Source organism: Scleropages formosus, chromosome 23 (genome assembly GCF_900964775.1).
Source record: "Scleropages formosus chromosome 23, fSclFor1.1, whole genome shotgun sequence".
Taxonomy (NCBI): Eukaryota; Metazoa; Chordata; class Actinopteri; order Osteoglossiformes; family Osteoglossidae; genus Scleropages; species Scleropages formosus.
The window spans coordinates 10,203,008-10,224,250 of record NC_041828.1 but is presented as its reverse complement, the minus strand read 5'-3'; the positions used below and the strand labels follow the sequence as shown (position 1 = coordinate 10,224,250).

General features: G+C 38.7%; 1 protein-coding gene across 3 annotated transcripts in view; it reads left to right on the top strand.

Moving 5' to 3' along the window:
* Positions 1–271: 271 nt before the first annotated feature.
* The window catches only part of atp9b (ATPase phospholipid transporting 9B), a 58,910-nt gene continuing 37,938 nt past the window's right edge, over positions 272–21,243 (top strand). The window contains exons 1-8 of one of the 3 annotated variants that reach the window (XM_018750280.1): positions 272–364; positions 5,083–5,256; positions 8,035–8,185; positions 10,024–10,137; positions 11,426–11,534; positions 12,977–13,035; positions 13,802–13,853; positions 18,164–18,258. In XM_018750280.1, the coding sequence (XP_018605796.1) occupies positions 285–364; positions 5,083–5,256; positions 8,035–8,185; positions 10,024–10,137; positions 11,426–11,534; positions 12,977–13,035; positions 13,802–13,853; positions 18,164–18,258 (834 nt within the window). In that variant the 5' untranslated portion in view covers positions 272–284. Of the gene's footprint in view, positions 365–5,082; positions 5,257–8,034; positions 8,186–10,023; positions 10,138–11,425; positions 11,535–12,976; positions 13,036–13,801; positions 13,854–18,163; positions 18,259–21,243 lie in introns of those variants that run through there. The other 2 variants (XM_018750281.1, XM_018750282.1) reach the window with 2 other exon arrangements.

The window sequence follows — 21,243 nt, the reverse complement described above, 5'->3', positions numbered from 1 at the left end:
AACATAATACCTTTTAGAAACGTGCCGTTCTAGCGGAGCTACAAACTACACTCTTCCACCCATTGAATTAAATCATAACCGCGGTTTCAAACGCATTCGTAAGACGTTATCTTATCGCAACAAGCGCTCAGCGCATTCAATGTCTATTGGCCAATGTAAATCACGTGCAACACACAAGCCAATCACAGAGCAAAACATTGCGTGTACGTTGACTCCTCGGCCTTCCAGCTCCAGCGCCGTCGTGGGCCGCTCTGTGACGTCACGCTGCGTACAGCCGAGCCAAGATGGCTGACAACATCCAGTTACACCCGGTGCGGAAGAGCTCGAAGAAACACCTTTATTACAACTCTGGAAGACACAGCAGGTAGGAGGCACTTATCGTAACATTCCTTTCAGTTTCCCTTACAGATGACGGTTGTTTTTTTTAAAAACGAACAGGGAGAATATGAAGTATGTTCCTCAGGGAGGTGTGAGGTAGAACTTGACAGGAGCAGGAGGAGGATACCGTCGTGTGCGCGCGCGCAGTGAGACTGAGGCCTCTCGCTCCTCAGTGTCGTTTCCTTCTCCCCGTCGCAACACTTAACACTCCCTAAAACAACTCGTTTTCAAGTTCATTGAAAAAGGCAGTTGTTCAGAGAACTGCAGTTTATCCTTAGTGTTTCTGGAAATAATCATAAGTGGGCTGCACTGACTGGCACAACCAGCGGGCCTCACTCAGCTGGATGAGCAGACACACACACACACACACAGACTCTGTGTGAACAACGCTGGTGGCAGAGAGTGTGACTGAGTGTGGACAGAAGTGAGCTCAGGTGCTGAAGACTCAGCCTCACTGTACATTTGCCGAGGAGGAGGAGGAGGGCGCCACCCGGAAGTGCTCTGGCAGACGCAGAGCAGGGGACAGAGTGGCTTCTTCGCAGCGATGTCCCTCAGGAGCTGGACAGGGACAGGTGGACGTCAACGTCCGTCATCCGTCCGTGCCGAGCCGCCGTCACTCAAACGCTGGGCGCTGCCTGTCCGCGCAGATGCGGAACAGGTGCCTCCTTAAATTGGCCGCTCGCTGTCGAACTTGGAGAGCTGTCGGCCGCCCTTGTTGTTTTGCTGTACCGCAAGCCAACCCTTTTGCGGCAGATCATCACGGTCACCCTGTGCTCGTGTGCTACAGGGAGTTCCTTCAGTTTGCCCCACACAGAGCTCCGCTCGTGTTCCTCTCTGAGAATGTGTGTGGAGTTTGGACAAGTGGCGTCTCTCCTGGCATGGACCTCACCCTCCATCAACATGTTATTTTAGTACAGCCTCTGTGTAGTGGATGTTCATAGGGATGTGATGTAAGAACATCAATAAATTTGTCCCATATTAGAGTTCAGGGATGTTGTGTGTCTGTGAACTGCTTATTTTGTGTTATTTTAATACAGCTGTTGTGTGGTGATTTCTCATATTGATGTAGTGTAGGGATTTCATTAAATGTGCCACACACGCAGGACTAGAGTGATTTTTTTTTTGTGTGTTTTTCTTCCAGAGTTCAAGTTTTGAACATGTGCCATTTCCTAGAATGGGCTTCAGTGTCTACACGCTACCCGTGTTGTGTTAGTGTAATGGATCCCTGTGTAGCGGATGTTTATATAGATGCCGTACATTTATTTTTATTAAATTTGCCAAAATTAGAGTTGTGGGTACAGCATGGGTCATCTCAGCTGGTAGATGTGTTGACCCACAGCACAAGAGTCAAGACTTTGTCTGTATGTTGTTTCAGGTATTTTCTTGTCCTGTGTTTTAAAGACAGACAGGTTGGGTGAATTGCACTGTTTAGTTGACATCAGTAATGACACTTTGATCAACCTTGTACATGTGGCTGATAAATTGGCTTCCATGCCAAACTGCATCCACTTTTTACATTTACATTTGTTTGTTTAGCTAATGCCTTTATCCAGAGCAACTTACAATGTGAGGTCAGGATACTAAGTTACTTGCAGTTATTTACCCATTTATATAGCTGGGTAATATTTACTGTATCAGTTCTTTGTAAGTACTTTGATCAACGCTATTGCAGTGGGATCTGGTATTCAAACCCAAGACATATGATTACAAGGTGATGTTGCTAACCACAATGCCACCTGCATAGGGCCTTTGCCCTGTGTGTTCCAACAGCTGTTACCATAACACTAATTAGAAAAGCACTTATTGACAGTGATTGAATTTACTGTCAAATTAAAGTATACGTTTGATTTCATACAGGACACTAATATTTCATTTTTTAAATTTTGTTAAGATAAGGATGTTGTTAGAATAATAAAAATGATTTGATTTTCATCTCTATTCTTAACATACACACACAGAGACATACGCTGTCTGAAACCGCTTATCCCAAGCGGGGTTGTGGCAAACCGGACCCTAACTCAGCAACACAGGGCGCAAGGCTGGAGGGGGAGGGGACACAACCAGGACCGGACGCCAGTCCGTCACAAGGCACCCCAAGCAAGACTCGAACCCCAGACCCACCGGAGAGCAGGACCCGGCCAAATCCGCCACGCCACTGCACCCCCCAATTCTTAACATACCTGTTACAAAATAGTAACCAAAATAGTAAATCATTTCAGTTGTGGCTGGAATAGCTGCCTCCAAATGCCTGAGAGACAGTTGTAGTGTCAGGATGTTGGAATTTTTTAGTGTTTGATCTTGTGTAAAATTTTAAATACTTAGAAAAATTCTGTGAAGCAGTAACATCTGCGGTGTAGATGGGTGCATTGATAAACTACAGGAGCAAATGAACAAAAACCCAGTTTCTTTCTCAAGGCCTTTTTGAGAGAAATTTTATTATTGTCGTTTAACCTTAGTTTAGCTGATATTTTGTCTTGGGCAAATTGTAGTGATGGATAAACAGACTTTTTACCCATTTATGTCAGCAGGGTCTTCTTACTGTATCAATTCAGAGTAAGTACCTTGATCTATGGAACAGCAGGAGGTTTGATTTGAACATGGGACATTCAGAATTTCTTATACTTCATGGCCTGTATTTAGATCTAAACCAGTTTTTTTTGTTTTTCCCTGTAATCAAAAGTAAATAAAATCGTCAGTACTTTAATCTGTGTGATAATTACAGTCCTTGTTAAACTGGTGTAGTAAATATACTAATTATTGCTGAAATTTGTGTTTTATAGCAGGGTGTAGATTAAACCATTGACTCATTTGAGGAGCAAAGTGCAGCATGGACAAAAAAGTTTTTCTTAGTAAATGCCTTAAGACCATGACTGCTGAGCGCCAGGCTGTAGTTGTTTTTTTTTGGGAATGATCTAATTCGCAGAAAGAACCCTCTTTATAAACTTTAATGTGGCAAATTAGGCAGGCTTTTTTTTTCTTTTTGAGCAGGGAAGACGTTGCTGGTCTCTGTTGCCAGGGCTCTAGGAGATGGGAAGATAATACGATACTGTCTTGGGACTGAATGGGTCACCCTGTATGACAAAAATGCAATACAGTGCTGCGTTTGAGATTTGGGGGGCCATTCGAAGACGAGTGTGCAAATGGCTGAGGTTTTCTAATCTGCCCCTCTGCTTTGTGTGCTCAGCGAAGCAATAATTCAGGGCTATCCTGTGTCCAGCGTGAAGACCTGCCCTGAATTCCAGAGAGTTCATTCATGAAAGGGACATTATATCCGCATGGCTGTTTGCACAGAGATCTGAATAATGCAGTGAGTCAGGTGTACTTAGATCCTGCAGTATTCCTCTGTGTCCTCCCTTCAAAACTTTTAGTTCCGACTTGGCCAATTTTTTTCAGATTAGTTAGTGGTTCTCTTTATATTTATTTAATGTGTGATATGATTTTTTTTTTTTTTTAACACTCTAAATGCTGTACATGTATCAAGGGCAGAAACACTGTTGCAAATTAGAACAGTAAAGGATTTTTTTGTTTCCTCATTTTGTTCAACTGCTTTGTCCAGTGCAGAGCTGTTGTGGTCCAGAGTCTGTCAGAGAAACACAGGGTGTGAGGCAGGGCATGAGCCCATAGTAGGACAGTCATACACTATAGCCAGTTTTCCCCAGTCCTCAAGTTCATGTGAAACACAATTTTGGACTGTGCAAGGAAACAGTCAAACATAGTTAGGACATGCAGGCTCCACAGACTCAGCTGGCTTGGATTCAACTTCTGATCCCACAGCCCAGGAGCTGTGAGGCACCGGTGTTACTGCTGCACCATTGTGCCACTCAACTTCCTTATTATTTTTTTTTTTAGAATCTACGAAAAGAAACAATCTTGGGCTGCAGTTAACGTAGTTGTGACCTAGCAGTAAAAGTTTTGTAATTGTATGCTCAGGATGGGACTCCATTATCAGTATGATGTTTATTTCAGTATTTATTGTAAATTCACAGTAATGCGCTTTTAGGTGGCCCTCATTAAAAAATAGAAGTTACCGCCGGATAATGTCCCCTCCCCCTCTGGCCCTACGCCCTGTGTTGCCGGGTAGGCTCCGGTTCCCCGCGACCCCGTCTGGGACAAGCGGTTCAGAAAATGTGTATTGTAGACACGCCGTACAGATATCAGTTGCTGCTGCGTTAGCCTGCCTTATCCGTCCATTGTCTTACTGCGTCTATTTCTCTGCTTTGTTTCAAACAGCCATATTCTTTCTTTTTCAAAATCCCTATCTTGAGGAATCGAATGTAAACTCAACTCCCCACACAGTCTCTGTACAACTGGCTGTTTGAGAACTCTAATTTAGCAGTACTGAGATTCTCGTGTACATTATGTTTTACATTCTGAGGACAGTAGGTTGTGTAGCGTCTGGAGATGCTACCTTGCTTGCACTCAAAGACCTGGGGTTGAATTTCCGCTCCTCCTGCAATACCCTTGAGGAAAGCTATGTACCGTAAACTGATTTTTCATTGTGTTACCGAACTTTTTGTAACTCACTTATGAAGAAGTTGTTATTGTGAGTTACAGTGAGTTCTGTCAGTTTCTGAAACACTAGCTTTTTTTTATGAATGCACCCATGTATTGCTCCTGTTCCTAGCCTTGTTTTGTGGGGGGACAGAAATGGGGACCCCAGTGGCTCTGTGCTTTGATTTGTGTGGTTAATTCCCATCTCTATAGATATCAGCTGGAAGATGAGGCCTCCCACCTGGATGAGATGCCACTGATGATGTCAGAGGAGGGCTTTGAGAATGATGAGAGTGACTACCAGACCCTTCCTCGGGCCAGGGTCAACCAGAGGCAGCGGGGCCTGGGATGGTTCCTTCTGGGAGGCTGGAAGATTCTTTGCACCAGGTACAGAGGCTCAAACGTGTTCATTTATTATGCTTATGTTTAAAATTTTGGTGCTTACATTTTACAGTAGTAAATGACACATTTAATAGCTTTCTTTCAGAGTAGTTGGTAGTGTAGCGGTTAGAGCTGCTGGCTTTAGACCAAACAGTTGTCGGTTCAAATCCCACCTCCAGCTGTAGTCCCTTTCAGCACTTACCTTAGGTACCTACCCTAAATTTCTCCAGTAAAATTGCCCAGCTAAGTCACTTTGGAGAAAAGCGTCAGCTATATTAATAATTATAATAGTGTTCCAAATGTCAGTTAATGGTATAAAATGACTGAAATCCCTCTTGATGACATGTCACAATTATAAGTTTCACACTTATGGTGAAAACCACAATTGCTTGTGTTCTTTGCTGGGTATGTCTGCCCCCCAGGCAAAGCATTTGCATTGGGTTCTGCCTGCGAGGCTTTCAGGGTCATGGAGCTCTTAACGGAAGCAGCAGCGCAGTTGCATGTTGGCCTTTTTGTTTGCTTGTCTGCGTGTCAGCGATGCTCAGTTTGGATTTCTAACGCACCAGCAGCTCTGCATGAAGAGCACACACAGGTAAAGGGCGAGTTTTTGGTTCACTTCCTCGATGCACACCACCAGTCTACAAAGGCTTTGAGACCAAACAAAGCAGTGCAAAAATGAAGTTTATTCGAAAAAAATCATTTATTCACGTTTTTCCTCTGTTAAAATGTCATTCTTTTTACATACATCTAGCATGTGGGAGCTTTTTATCTGTAGGTTAGAATTCATATGGCACAACTGAAAACTACAGAATAAGTATTTCTGGGTGGTTTAAACAAATTGCACGGAATCACCGTAATTACAGAACAGTAAAAGAAGCAGCTGTTTTCCTGGTATGAATTTTTAAACTGATATTGTGCATTTATATTTCCAATTACTGCATTCCTGGGTCTTTTAAATTTATTTTGTGCAGTTAAAGTTAATTCGTGTTTCTTACTTTTAAAAACAATGTACATTTGAATGTTAAAATTTAAAATACACAGTTTTTATATCACTTTGGTTATCACTGATGCATCTCAATTGTAAACCTCATATTGATCTTTTTTTCTAATGAACAAATAGGATTTTTTGCAGCTGACTAATTTCATGCTTTCCAGTAGTTTTTTTTGTATGCTTAGTTTTCGGATTATAAAATACGAGTAATTCAAGCAGAATAGCTTGGTTGATCCCAATTTTCTGTTATTTAAACAAGTTCAATTTGTACAATTAATCTTTCATATAAATCAAGAATTAATCAAACTTTGGCACAAGAGGAGAAGGGATGCAAAGGCCAATACAAACACCCATTTTTCCAATTTATTCGTCACCCGTGTAAGGTTACAATATCTCAGTTTACCTTGTTCAGAAATATGGTGTTTCTCTACTATCTGTGGTGAGCTTTTTTGTAAAGGGGCACTGAAGTCCCAAAGCACATTTGTTCTCTGCTGACAGTGAAACAGTTCTGTACTCTAGGTAAGATGCTGTACCCATCTGTATTTGCTTTCAAAATTCGTTGGCTTTTGAGAAGATTAAAAAAGTAAGAACTAAAAACTTTGAGTGCAATAAAACTTTTGAGAATAACACCATATTACTAAAAATGCTGTCAAAATATTTGTGAGTACAACTAATGTATAGTAATTATATCAATATGTAACACATTTTGAGCTGCTCTTGTCCACTTAAGGTACTAGACATTTGGTGTTTTGCTTTGTAACAAACAAGCAGTCATTTTTTATTACATGCCTTTAATCAGATATGTAATATTATTATTACTAACATAGGTAACCCTTTTTGAAAGCAGACGACAGAAAAGTTTGTTGAGGCTTGAGAAAGTTAGTGTTTTATAATGCTTTTGGATCAATAACCCTTTGGTTTTGTTTAGTCAGATCAATTTCCTTCTCTTGAGATTGCCGGCCTCTCTGATGTTTCCAAAGCACTTTGTATGAAAATAGAGACCGAGAATGGCATTTCCATATGAAGTGTGAGGCATATCGAATGTGGAGCTTATTCTGTGGTACGGAACGGACGCCCGGTCCTGAGGATTAGACTTGGGCTCATTAGGCATTCAGACGCATGGGAAAGCGCTGATCTCTGTACGTTAATGTGGTCACCCATCTACACCCAGTCCCATTTCCGAGAATACCTGTAGATTGTGATCATTGCAGGGCTTTCCAGACAATAAAAATACGTCATTTTCCACGCTCTTCTCTAGTGTCATTGACTCTAACCTTTCGCATCATTTAAAATGCTTAAGAGCTTGACTACAAAATTGTGTTGAAAGGAGACCGCCCAATGTAATTAGCACTGAAAGGACTCTGCTTTTAATTACCAGACAGTTTTAGGCTCGGCAGTGGAGAAACCTTCTCTAAAAGACCTAGTCCTCTGACTAAGGTGAAGTTGAAAATATGTAAATCGGGCTTCTCTTAAGTGCCATACAACTTGCCTATGTTCTGTCACACGAGGTGAAAAGCTTTACATAAATGCTTAGTATCTCTAGGTCCTCCCAATTCTAGATTTCATTTCAGATGCCTTTTAAGCCAAGTTACAGCCATTAAAGCACACTGTTTCCGTTTGCACTCATGTTTGATAAATCTGACAGGCTGTTGAAGTTTTACTGTTCACTTTTGTGGAGTATTACTCTTGCGTTGAGTGAATTTATTCAAACAAATTATGGTGTAGGTAGCGCCAGTTATTCGCAGTAAAGCAACAGTGTGTATAAGTGTCTCCCTGCACTCTGCACCCTGTAGCTGTTGTGAATGGCTGGCCCACACCTGCCGGAGGAAGAAGGAGCTGAAGGCTCGCACCGTATGGCTGGGCTGTCCAGAAAAATGTGAGGAAAAGTATCCGCGAAATGCCATCAAGAATCAGAAGTACAACATCTTCACCTTTGTGCCTGGGGTGAGTGCACTGCAGGTCAAAGGTAGTTCCGTGAAGGACTGTAAAAGCAGAAAACAGATTTAAATACAAAATTTGTGTATAAGAGAAAAAAATTTTTGGAGAAGTTGATTCACTTAAAACCAGTTCCTGATTATGTAAGTTATGGTTATTACATATGTGTTTTGAGGATTCGTATGTGCATCCTGCTTTGAAATTATTTCCCCCTTTTCTCCTAGCACTTAAGAAACTTTAACATATTAAATGTTCTATGGCAAACACAGATTTATTGATTGACTTATTGGTTAAATTCACCTGATATTGCTAACAGTGACATTATTTTATTTCCAAAACCAGTAATTTGACATTGCCCTTTATGACACCAGTGTGCTGCAGTGGCCCGATTTTATTTCAGGCAATAATTTTCACTTCTCTACTGATTCCTCCCATTAGTATAATTCTGTGAAAAAGCTTTTGATCTATTATACCTCTTTATTAAAGCACAGAAACTAATGGGTGTATAATTAAGAGACTTATTTCTTGTCAGTGCAATAAAATGTCAGCTGTCTGTCAGATACATAAATATTCCCATCTTTATTGAGCTTAGACCTTAATTTCTTTCTTGGTTTAAATTATTAAATGCACAGAAATTGGTTAAGCAGTGTGCATTTTCCTAAAGGTCAGAAAGTTCATTAGCCTTTGAGTGTTATTGATTGCAGCAGTTTAAAATCTCTGTGCGGCCTGTCCTCTCTCATTGTCTATCAATCTAAACCCGTCAGTTGAGGCAGAGAAAAATCAACCTGTTGCATTGTCTTAATGTGAGTTGGGAAGTACCGTTGCAAAGCACATTCCTCCTTTTCAGCCTGCTTTCTTGTTTTTTTTTTTTTTTTTTTAATCGGTACACATATGTTTGTCATAAAATTATTGCTTCAGTTTGTTTCTCCTAAATCATCTTTTAGAGTTATTGAATTTTCTTAACAAAAGGTCACAGTATCATCAGTATTCTGGGTTCGTTGAATTGATATAGATTGTCTTCTGTTTCATGCGTGCTGTATCTGTGATGATTTATAAATAAAAATATTCTAACACTGTGATTTGGGCCAGCAGAAAGTGTAGTAGTTCAAGCTATTGCCTTCCACTCAAAAGACATTGGGTTTGAAATCAACTCCCAGTGTAGTATTCTTGAGCAGGGTACTTACCCTGAATTGTTATAGCAATGATTACCCACCTGTATGAATGGGTAGATAATTTTTACTAGCTTACTATATTTCAAACATGACAATTGCATTGCATAAAATCAGCTAAATTAACAACAACAACAACAATAATAATTTGCATTTGCAATTGGGGTTAAACACATTATATCACCTTCCCATTTTGCACTATAGTTTCAGAACTATCAGACTGTATGTATTGGTTTGCATAATTTTTGTTGACTCAGCCATTTTATAAACCCTAGTGAAGATTCTGAATAAAGCATCACATGGGAATGCTCAGTAACACATGACACTAACAGTATCTTTTCTGTTTAAACCTAAATTGAATGAAGAGATGGAGGATCGTGGTTATCATCAGGGCAGTGGAATCTGCCTGGGCAGACTCCACCATCAAGCTGCTTCACGTCAGCCTGTCAAGGCCTAGTGAATCAGCTATTGTGAGGCGAAATTTGTACCACCCTGTCATTTGAAAAGAATGTTTCCGTTCCCAGTGACGGTGGTGCAAGCTGATCACGGTACTGCTTGCGCACGTTTGCAGGACTGCTTTTTCCTTCCTACTGTCCTTTCAGGAGTGTTAATTTTGTATATGGCGCATATCAGGTTAGCTGTGCTGAACTGCCTCTGTCCCTCTTCTCTTTCGTTTAGGTGCTGTACCAGCAGTTCAAATTCTTCTTGAACCTCTACTTTCTGGTAGTTGCCTGTTCACAGTTCGTCCCACATGTAAAAATTGGATACCTTTATACTTACTGGGCCCCTCTGGTAAATACAGTTTAAACTCTGCTTTAAACTCTAATAATGTATGTCTTTCTGATCATCCGCAGATACTGTGTGAATTTTAAATACTCCTGTGACATGCTTACATAATGCATTACCAATACTTTTGTGAGTTTCTCCAAAGCCCATTGGTTATGTATGCAGCGTTGTCTTTCCAGAAATCTTTAAAAAAAAAAATGTGTGTACTTGCAGTAAGAAAAATCTGTCACTTTTTTAAAAACTAAGCTTGACTTTGGCAGTGTAAAAGAAATTATTTCAGATGCTGGGCTTGGTAATGTTAGCAACTCAATCTGATGAATTTATTAAGGAAGTGCTCACATTTCAGTGTCATAAATAAATCATTGTAACTCTATATTTCTGTTACCATCTTCAGTGGTGTTTGGTTGCAAATCACAAGTCATGCACAAACACCATATAAGCAACATCTGTACAGAGGCTGGATTTTGGCATAAAACAGGATTTTTAAAACATTTATTTCTTTTATGTGAAAGAATGCATCTCACAATAAGTCTTATGTAACATAAAGCAATTTATTAGGGTGCCCAATACAGCTCAACATCTCAGTGGGAAAATTCTATAAATATAATTACTGTTTCTGAAACGATGAGATTTATATGGCAATTATATCCTGCTGGGAAGTCTTTCTGGGTATGTAATTTTCCATGTTCACACTGCCAAACAATAATTATGTTGAAGTTTTCAATTACATTGCGTCTGTTGTATGTCTCTGACTAAAAATGATATGCTATTGTTTGATCAGATCATATAACCTTTTCATTTACCTTGTTTTATGTATGGCACTGATGAGCATCCTGTTTAAAAGATACACATGCACATTTAACCCTTTGAATAGAACTTTTTTGTGGAAGAATTACAGGAGATTTATTTCACACCCAACAGACAGATTGAAACAAAAAGCACTTAAATGATAATGTACCCTTTATTTTGCATGGCCCTATTGGGTCTAACAGTATAGAGAATTTTCAGAGGATTTCAAAAGCTTGCTGTCAGTAGTAATATTTTTGTATTTATTTACATTGTACTTTAACAAAATATCGAGTGGCACGTGTTGCACTCAAAATATAGCTGATAACATGCTGCACATTTTCATCTTAAACTTCTGACACTAAAATTGTCCTTTCTGTATTAAACAAAATATGCTTGGATAGCTTGGATTATCAGAATATTAGGTATAAAGAGAATAATAAAAAGTAATGTTACACAGCAGAGTCTCTTGTGTTGTACATTAAGTTGTGTACATATTGTCTCCCAGGGCTTTGTTTTGGCAGTGACAATGGTGCGAGAAGCTGTGGATGAGGTGCGCCGCTACCGACGAGACAAGGAGATGAACTCCCAGCTGTACAGCAAGCTCACAGTCCGAGGTTCACAATCTCTCTGTCCTTCTACATCTCCTCTTTGGTTTCTCTTCTTTTAGTATCTCTTAGAGGAGTAAAGTAAAAATCTTTGTAGACTTTTGACAGATGTTATTAGAAAATTGCATAAACACAAAAATCTTAGTTGATATTGTTGAGTGTTGCTTTCACTAGCATCATTAGGAATTCTGGGAAGGAACATTCTTTTGCTGCTATCAAACCTCTCTTATGGCTTTATAGAAAATTCAAAAACAGTGGAAGAGGTTTGCGTATTTTCTTCACATTTTTTCATTTAATAGATGCTCTCCAAAATGACAGGTAGCTATTGTTAACTAGTATTTAACTGATGCCTTTATCCAAGGTGACAACAATGGTAGATATACTAAGCTGCTTAAAATCATTTGCCCATTTATACAACAGACTAATGTAACGCTCACTTATTCACTCAAACTTGCCAACACTATAGAAAATTTAGAATCAATAGTTCACTTGAAACACATGTCTTTGGACTTTGAGATTCAAACCCATGTCTAAACCCATAGCCTCAGCTAGCCACTGAACCCTCATGCTGCTGATCTTAAAATCTAAACTAAAGTAAAATGTATGTATCTGCTACGAATTGCATATAAAATTAACAGCATTGTATAACTATTATATAAGAGTATTATAACAGTGCCAGTAGGCTGTTAGTAACTTTACAATTACTAACTTTGGTCAGCTTTTATAAATATTGTATGCGTTTCTCCGTGACTTTTTAGCTGACATTAGACCAGATGTTTTTTAAACAGAAAAAAGAAGTCTCAAAATTGTCTGTCTATGAGAATCATTTCGGTAGGCCTCCCACTGCTCATTTAATTTGAATGGTATGCTGGCACAGGTAGTCACTGGTCTGCGAAAACCAGCTGACATCTGAAATCAGCTGGCAGAAGATATGATTTTCTTTAAAATTTAAATAATAGTACAGTGTAAATGTGTAACAGTGATCGTTTATTTAGACTAATTCTTGTTCTACCACAAATGATTTGTCACGTTGTGTTTTACTATGAAATTGTATTGTTACATTCCTTGCAACCTCCTCTAGCAAATGCGTTCTATTTGTTAATTAGGTTGCGGTATATTGTCTGAGATTACTGTCTTTATACAAGCGGCCATGGATATAATTGATAGAGCGATATAGAGAGATAGAAGGAGACCTTAAGTGTCTTTCTGGATTTAGACAATGAATTTTAATGAACAATATGTGTAATATATGTGCATGGGGTTACAAAGTTAATTGTTTAGATGGGGAGAAAAGGCCATTTTGAATATATTCTCTGAGTGGCAGTTTTTTTCTTTCTGCAGTGTAATGAATATAATCTCAGTATAATGCAGTATAGTGGAGTACAATTTAATGTACATTTCAACAGTCTAGCTGATTTTTTTTTTTTTTTGTCACTTTGTCCAACTTCTAGGCAAAGTTCAGGTGAAGAGCTCTGACATACAAGTTGGTGACCTCATAATTGTGGAAAAGGTTAGTCTCGTTTTGTTGCTGCTTTTTGCACACAGTTGGCAGTTTGTTGTTTTAAAGGCTGTATATTGATGTTTTGGTGTCAGTCTTGCTGAACTGCATTATCATATATGTGATTTCTGATTCATATCTCAGCAGAGATTGAAAAAGGAGTTACTCTTACCCATTTTTGTGTGCTCGCATTTTCCACCTTGGCTGCCAGAGTTTTAATGCTAGACATAGTATTTATTCTCGATGTACTTTTGTTGGTTATTGTAGTGTTTGTTTGGTGGGAACAAAAATTGTCTATCAGTGTTGAGAAATTGTTTGTTTTTTCCATTTGGATTTGTGAAAATGTATCAAAACAATGTGACTTTCCAGTTACTGTAAAACCCCAAATTAAATCTCTGTTTCTTAGTTTGAAAGAAGACAGTGTCTAAAATGATTGCTTTCTGATCAGCAAATATCAGAATCTTTTATAAGGCTCTGCAAGACTGATCAAACAGACCTAATCCAAATTTGCTTTAACTGAAGTTTTATTTACTTCTAAATTATATGATTGCGTACCACATACAAAAAGCTAATTGTGTACAAAGAGAATGAGAACATAATTTGTACATTCTTTCAGCGGCAGTACAGTCAGTTTTAAGAACCCATATTATCATTCATCACTTTTGAGATGTGCTGCTATTGTTTGAGATTTGCTCTTCCTACATTTGACTCCTTTAATTGTACAATATAATATAATGCTTTATGTCTTTCTTTTATGTTCACTCGAACTTTGTTACAGAACCAGAGAATACCTGCTGATATGATTTTTCTCAGGACCTCAGAGAAAAATGGTATGTAGCTCATGTCAGACAAAAAGCACATGTTGCAGTTACACATCCACTGGCTGCTTTATGTGACAAAGTCAACTCTGTGTGCTCAGTGTAGTACAGCTGAGAAGTAGTGTTAGATTTTCCCTGTGAATGGTATCACATATTTACTTAATCAGCAAGGCTTATGCTGCTTGAAGCAGATGGATTTTTCCCTCTGCATGCTTAAACTCACACGGACTTCATTATCTTTCGTACTTCTGGTTGTCATCAGAGGAGGTGTTGTTATTGTGGTCTTGTCTTCAGTTGTGTGAATCTGTGTGTGTACGGATGCATATGCATGTGGCCCACTACAATAGTAGGTCTCACTGAACATACAGCTGGGACAGTGTCCAGGGTTGGGCCTCATTCCCAGCAGTCTCGCAGATTTCATTCCCCCAACATCCGCTAGCACCCAGTCACATACTGCTCTCTCATGTCAAACAACCTGTGAACCAAAGTACATGCATGCAGTCTGTGCTCCGCCTTTGAAACTGGATCACCCCCGTGCTCCCACCCATAGACTCTGGGAGGGACCGGATGCTTACGACCCCAGAGTCTATTAAACACTTCCTCTGCTGGCAATGCTCATAGTGGGATTTACAGGGTTGGGCAGTCACTTGTTGCAGATCGTAGGTCGGGGTATGGAAATATGCATACAAGCATCCACTGTGTCCCTGTGAAAAATGTGTTGTCTCAGTTTCCAGATGAGCTGAAAAAATATTCTCTTTTTACTTCCTGCTTGTTGTAGTGCAAATGAAATGCAAGGGAAAATCCTACATAAAATGTCGTTTCTCTACAATAAATTTCAAGGAAAAATAAGTTTACATGTTCTTTGCTGTAACAAAGCAGAGGTTTGAGCTAATACAGGAAGATTTTGAAATGTATAGTAACTTCAGCCAACAGTAAATGGATTGAGGAATCTTTGCAAAAAGTTTCTCTTCAGGCCATATGTCCAAAATGATACTTTCTAGAAAGATCAAGCCCTGATTTGGTTTACGATTTCGATGCAACTTAGACTGCAGATAGTCTTACTGTTGCTTGAAAGCCACTGCAAGTTATTTCTTGGTACAGAGACCTTTGCAGTAAAAGCAGAGGTACTTCCTAAACATTACAAAGGGCCAGGAGGAAACAGGCATCTTGTCTGATATTCTAAGGCAATGTATTATTCATCCAAGGATGCATATTAAGTGCCTTATTAAATGTCACAGATATGTGATCTGTAAAGGGTGATAAGATTCCTTCTGTAAATTGCGGTTGCGTTGCTCGTCCCTAAGCTTCCGCACATCCAAACTTCATTACAGTGATGTACTCTTGTACCAAATCAAATACAGTCTGTGGGCACTATTGATACTTTGAGATGGAATTTCAAGCTGCAAGTTTTTCAGCAGAACTAGAAAAACTATAAACAAGGAGCTTCATTGCCCATTTCAATCCATTTTGCTTATTTTTTTGTATAGTATCCTTCCCAGCAAGTTGCCTCACAGTGTTTAATTAAAGAAGCATTTTTAGGAATGTGTAACAGGTGGTATAACAATGGTACACATCTTAAAACAAGAGTTGGGGTCGGGGGTAAGCCAGAAAGCAACAGAGGAAGTTTTAAAAGTATACAGTACGGAAAAAATCTCTGGGGATCCAAAGCCAAATTAATGTCCGCTCCTCCTGACAGCACTAAGACTACAAAAGATGTTGGTTTTTGCAGGCAGTTTCTGGAGTGCTCAGGTGTTCATCTAGCAAACCTCTGTCTGGTGAGCTGGGGATCATCAGTAGATTAGCAGTACATATGAGGATTTTGAATGAAGAACAGTTGTTCATAGTTAATGCACAGACAGACAGACAGTCAGTCAGAGAGAGACAACCAGCAACACTAGCAGTTCCACTCCCAGTATGCTGAAGCAATGTGTCTAAAGTCTATATTTACATGCATTTGAAAAAAACAACATGCTTAACATTGGTTAGTAGACGATTGTACAGTTTAGAGTACCTGTAACTGAAGTTTTTGTTGGTAATTCTTAGAAATAAATAAGCTAGCTCATAGCTGATTTAAAAATTCGCCTAATTTGTATCTACCTGAAGTAGCAGAGGTTTTGTCGTTTCAGAGACATAATTTTTGTGTGTTCAGATTTCACTCTCAAAGAATCAGTTTGCTGTCTAAGCTCCAGATACTATGGCATTTGGTTTAATCACTGGATGATTTATATTTCATTGATATAGGGATGAAAATTAACTTTATATCCCCATAGTAACTTCTAAAGATGAAACAGCGTTGATCCTAGTACTGTCATTTAACTAGAGACCTTGTCTGTATCTACTAAAAACAATTAACTGCAAAAGAATTACCATTTGTACCAAGCTCCACCTGATGTAAGAGTAGGGTATAATCTCCTGCCTTAGAAGCAGAACTGAGGAATACAACCATTGGTACAGTAGAAGTACTTATATCAGAGGTTGACAGTACATTATTAACAACTGGTTAATCCAAATTTTCATAGCTGTGAGAGTAGACCTGCCAGGGGAAGCTCCCTATTGATTGTTTCTGGTGGATCTTGCCCCTTCTACCCCTTTGTGTGCGTGAAACAAACACTGAATATGTAGATGTCCGTTCACTTTTACGTTGCTCCTACTCCTGTTGCCTTGGTGGTAGTTGAGGAATGAGTACAGTATTACCTGAAAGTGCCTGAAAGAGTTGAAGGTAATATGAGAGTAATTACCTTATGCAGAATTTACTGCATAGAACAGGATCAGTACACCCTGCCATGTCAGAAAAAAGGGTGCAATTTTTGCATCTTGACAACTTAATCGATAAACTATGGCCTCCGGAAAACCTTTAAGTACAAACGTTATAAATCACATGTAGAATAAAAAAGGAAAATGAAAGCATCATTTTGTTTGTACATAATTCATTCTGAAATTATATGTATAAGTGCATTAATTCCAAGAGGCCTTCCAAGCCATCAGCTGATAGTTTGGAATGTAAATGATGCTGCAGATGGGTCCAATGACTGAGTAAATTTCAATTAATCAATGGCTTCATCGGTTTCCTAACACAGATGAGATATCACCTGAGCGCTCACTCTGACATTGGTATTGCTTTCAGAGTAATTTTCATTAATCTCTCACACATGCCAATATGCCTGAGAGGTGGTCTCTGATGTAACGTCTTTCCACACTTAATGTTATATAGTTTTTACAAGGGTTAGATGTTTTGGAAACTTTTTTTTTTTGAGCTTTTTGCTCCCTTCTAGATTACTTCATTTCATTGCGGTGACCACTCTTTCCTTGTGGTACATATTATAGTTTTCTTCAGCTTTTATGAAGTCCTGTAGGCGAGGTGAGCTGTCCCCTACGTACATAACACTTTTCGTCTTGAAGAAAAGCTTGTAAATCATACGTACGCGATTAGTTTACTACTAGCTAAATACATTTTGAAAGTAGTAAAAGGATGATGCACTGTTATGTTGTGACACAGCGAAGGAGGTTATACTTATATCCACCCTCCAGCATTGTGGCATTAATTCATTGATGAGTTCTGCTTTATGTAGCAGTTGATATTTTATTTCAGAGCTTCAATGCCACTCTCCTTGACAACATGGCAATTATGCTGAATAAAGCCTTGCATTCATTGTGTAACAGGATATCTTCTGACAATTTTAATAATTCAGTTTTGTTCTGTCTTATATTCCACTGATTATAACTAATGATCGGATTTCAAAAAATAATTGGTTATATTCAGTGTAAATTGAAAGCTTGTTCAATAAATGCTAATCACTTTAGAGAGCTAAATTGGAAGTGGCTGTCCTTTGTCTTTCTTCTTCATAATTTCAGTAGAGACAATTATATTTTATGTCACTTTCCTTCTATATCCTTGCCTTATTAGTCATTTTATTATTTTATTCACTTGTTATAAATTAACTGTAATTTTGTTCAACTAAAGGGACCAAATGACAATGTTTAAATACATTCAGGACTAACTAAACACTTCTTTTTCATATAAAGGATGAATATATATTGTCAATTGTTTAATGCATTGCATTTGACTAGTGAGAACCATTAAATTTACATTGATTTATTTAGCAGATGCTTTTCTCCAAAGCAGAAACATATCTACATATTTCTTTTATCCAGATGCTTTCAAACTGTTTCTGTAACTTTTTGCATAGAGAAAACTCAGAGTTACAGTGCATTGTTATCTATACATAGGTGTCAATAGTAATAGACAGTACACCTAGTAATAGTGTGCAGTGTGTTGTAATTTGGGGGTTTCTGTAGATTAATGCCTGTATTCTTCTCTTCAGGTGCATGTTTTATTCGAACAGATCAGCTGGATGGTGAGACAGACTGGAAGCTGAAAGTTGCTGTAGCCTGCACACAGAGACTTCCCGCTCTAGGGGTAAGTAATTTTCACCTTAATTCTTTTATTTATTGTCGTTTTAGAAAAGAAATTATATTATTACTTTACAAAGCTGTGTGATTTATGTGACTATATAAATCTGTGTTTTAATGAATAACTTGAACTTTCTATGAATGCTAAAGTAAACTGTTGTTGTTTTATTATAAATTACTGTAACATTAGTATCACTTGTATGGCTTTACTATGAGAGATAAAAATCAATTTCTTAGATATGTCATGTTTTGTGCATCAACATGTGGTTATTTTAGTTGCCAGAGGACAGAAATGTTCTGTCTCGTTTATCATTGTGAACTAGGGCTGTTGCAGGAGCCTAATGTAACTCAATCTTTTGCCCTGTTCCTTGTACTTATCAGTCATCAGTTAGATTTCTGCGTGCATCTGATGTAATGGACTGTTGGTGTCCGGTACGGACACCTGCCGTCACCCCATCATCTTACACTGTAGCGTAACCTTAACCAGTGCGGCACCAGGATAAATAAAATCTGCAGGCCTCTCAGTACCATTCTTAAAGAGATGACACAGACTGCGATCATCAGTTCAGATTTTGTTGTCTTCTAAAACCACTTACTGTGATCAAATAGTTAAAATTTCAACAAGTCATTTAATGATGACTTGTTGAAATCAAACACCCAGCTAGGGTTTCCTGTGGCTTTGGAGTCATATCTTTCCTTTCCTTCTTTTTATATCTGCTAGCTGCATTCCTCCTCCAGAGCATTCCCTTGCTGTTTGATGTGATCAGGTGGATTTATTACACACTCCAATGTCCTTGTAATTTTCAGTAATTGGAAACCTCTTGATTTATTATAAGTGATCCATACAGCAGTAAACTTTGCCAATTACAATTAATTATGTCTATTGAGCTGTTGTCCATTTGATATGTAATGTACCTGATGATATGACCGAGGGAATGTTTTAATGAACGAATGTTGCACTTCAGTATACATTTGAAGTGATAGGTTTTTTGTATTTTTAAAACTATTTATTCATTTATTATGCATGTTTAATTTTATTTCTACGCGACACTTATTTTAACTTGTATGATTTTTTTTTTTTTAAAGGAAATCCTTCCATCTTGCTCTGTTATCCAATTGAACCAGTCATATGTGAGCCTGAGCAGGCTGTCTCCTCATGAGAAACCCCAGATTCTCCATAGCAGCTCAGGAAGATGATCTTCCCATGTTTTGCTATGAAAGTGCTTTGGAACGTAACTGAAGAAACTCGCATTAAGACGGCAGTCAAACTGAATAATTCAGCGTTTACAATCAATTTTAACCCCCTGTGGGCCACATATGCAGTTGGATCATGGGTATGTTGACAGGTTGCAGGAGATCAGCTTCTCTCCAACTCACAGTATGCCAGGAGTGCAGATGGCTGCAGACACTCCCGATGTCAGGATTTCTTACACATTTTCTCCTTTGAATCCACAAACTATTTATCATCTTTTTCCCTTCATCTTTGTTTACTTATGTTCTTGTCATATGCAGGTTTCTAACCAGTAATTTGTATTTTATGTTAAAACTCTGAATGATGCCTCTGAGACTAGTTATGTTCAGCTACACCTTGAGAAAAGCTACTTTTTGGCATGCTCTGTGGCAACGTTAATTTGGCATGTTTTGCGAAGAAACATACTGTAAATTTTAGATGCATATAGTCATTACTATTTGCCGGAACAGTTGCAGTACCGTCATATATAAAGAGTGGGCACTGTAAGTTTTACAGTGGAAAATTGTAAAAATGCTAAAACAGTCCTCCAGTTTGCATATCTGTCTTTTCCTGCTTCATGTTTGCCCCTTGTTCTTCAGTAATTTTTTTCACTGAATGTGCCACAGTTTCGAAAGCTTGTTATAGAGCTGTGCCAGAGGCACTCAATAGCTGTCCTTCAGAAATGGGGCAGATTTCATCTTCAAGACACTCCTCTCCATGGTGCCTCTGAGCCCTAGGTTTCCTTTATCGTGTGTGATAACAGACTGAGGAGAATGATACAGATTAAAGGCACCAAGTTGTTGATGGAGCTCATTAATTATTTCGTCTGAACTTGTTGACTGATACAGTAAGTACAGGAGAATGATGAATATGTCTGGACAGTAAAAGGTAAAAACCAGAAGAAAGGGACACAGCCTATTGTGTGTATTCATTGTTCCTTTTTCTTTCTTAATGAATTTAATTATCTTTTAATTTTTCTGACCATTTCCAGTTTTCCCACAGTAATACAATATTAACAAATGTCTCATCTCTACAAGTGTATAGAATACATTACATTGTGTAATGTGGAAAGGATCTTGTACACTTGGCAAGATCTTTGAAAAAAGGGACTCAAAAAGGAATTTAATATGTACAGTAGATCAATCTGTTTAATCTGACACTTCTCCGAGTATCCCATATTTGGTTGTTTTGGATAACTCAACTTTGCTTATTGCGACACTTGTTTTCTGCGTTAGCTACTAACTGAAATAATAGCAGTATAGCTACAGCATTGTTAATAAGTGCAGAGCTGCTTCATCTTGTCATGTTCTCCAGACTGCATGCTCAGGTGCATAGCACAAAACAATACATAAGCAAAATAAACGTTGATTTCAGTAATACCCCAGTAAACAAGAAGCAAGTACACATTGATCTGCACACATGCAGACATGTTGCAGGCTTTCACAAATTCAGAAATCAAGCTTCAGTGTCATAGTGTTAATTGTTGTCATGTGGGGTGCTTAGCTGTTGTCAGCCGCCCCCTTATGCAGCAGAGCAGGAAACGGGGGCTTTCGATGTCGCCACACACAGAGAAGTGACACCTGGTGCAGAAGGAGAGCAGGTTCCAGGGCGGCCTTGTCGCAGACTGAGTGTGCACAGTGCACTGCTGTTCTCACCCGTGTCTCGCCAGAGCTGGTGGAAGACCTCATGGGCCAGAAGTCACCATACTTCCTGAACATCTGTTTCCTGATCAAAGCCGTTTGGCCTGTTTATATGAAGGGA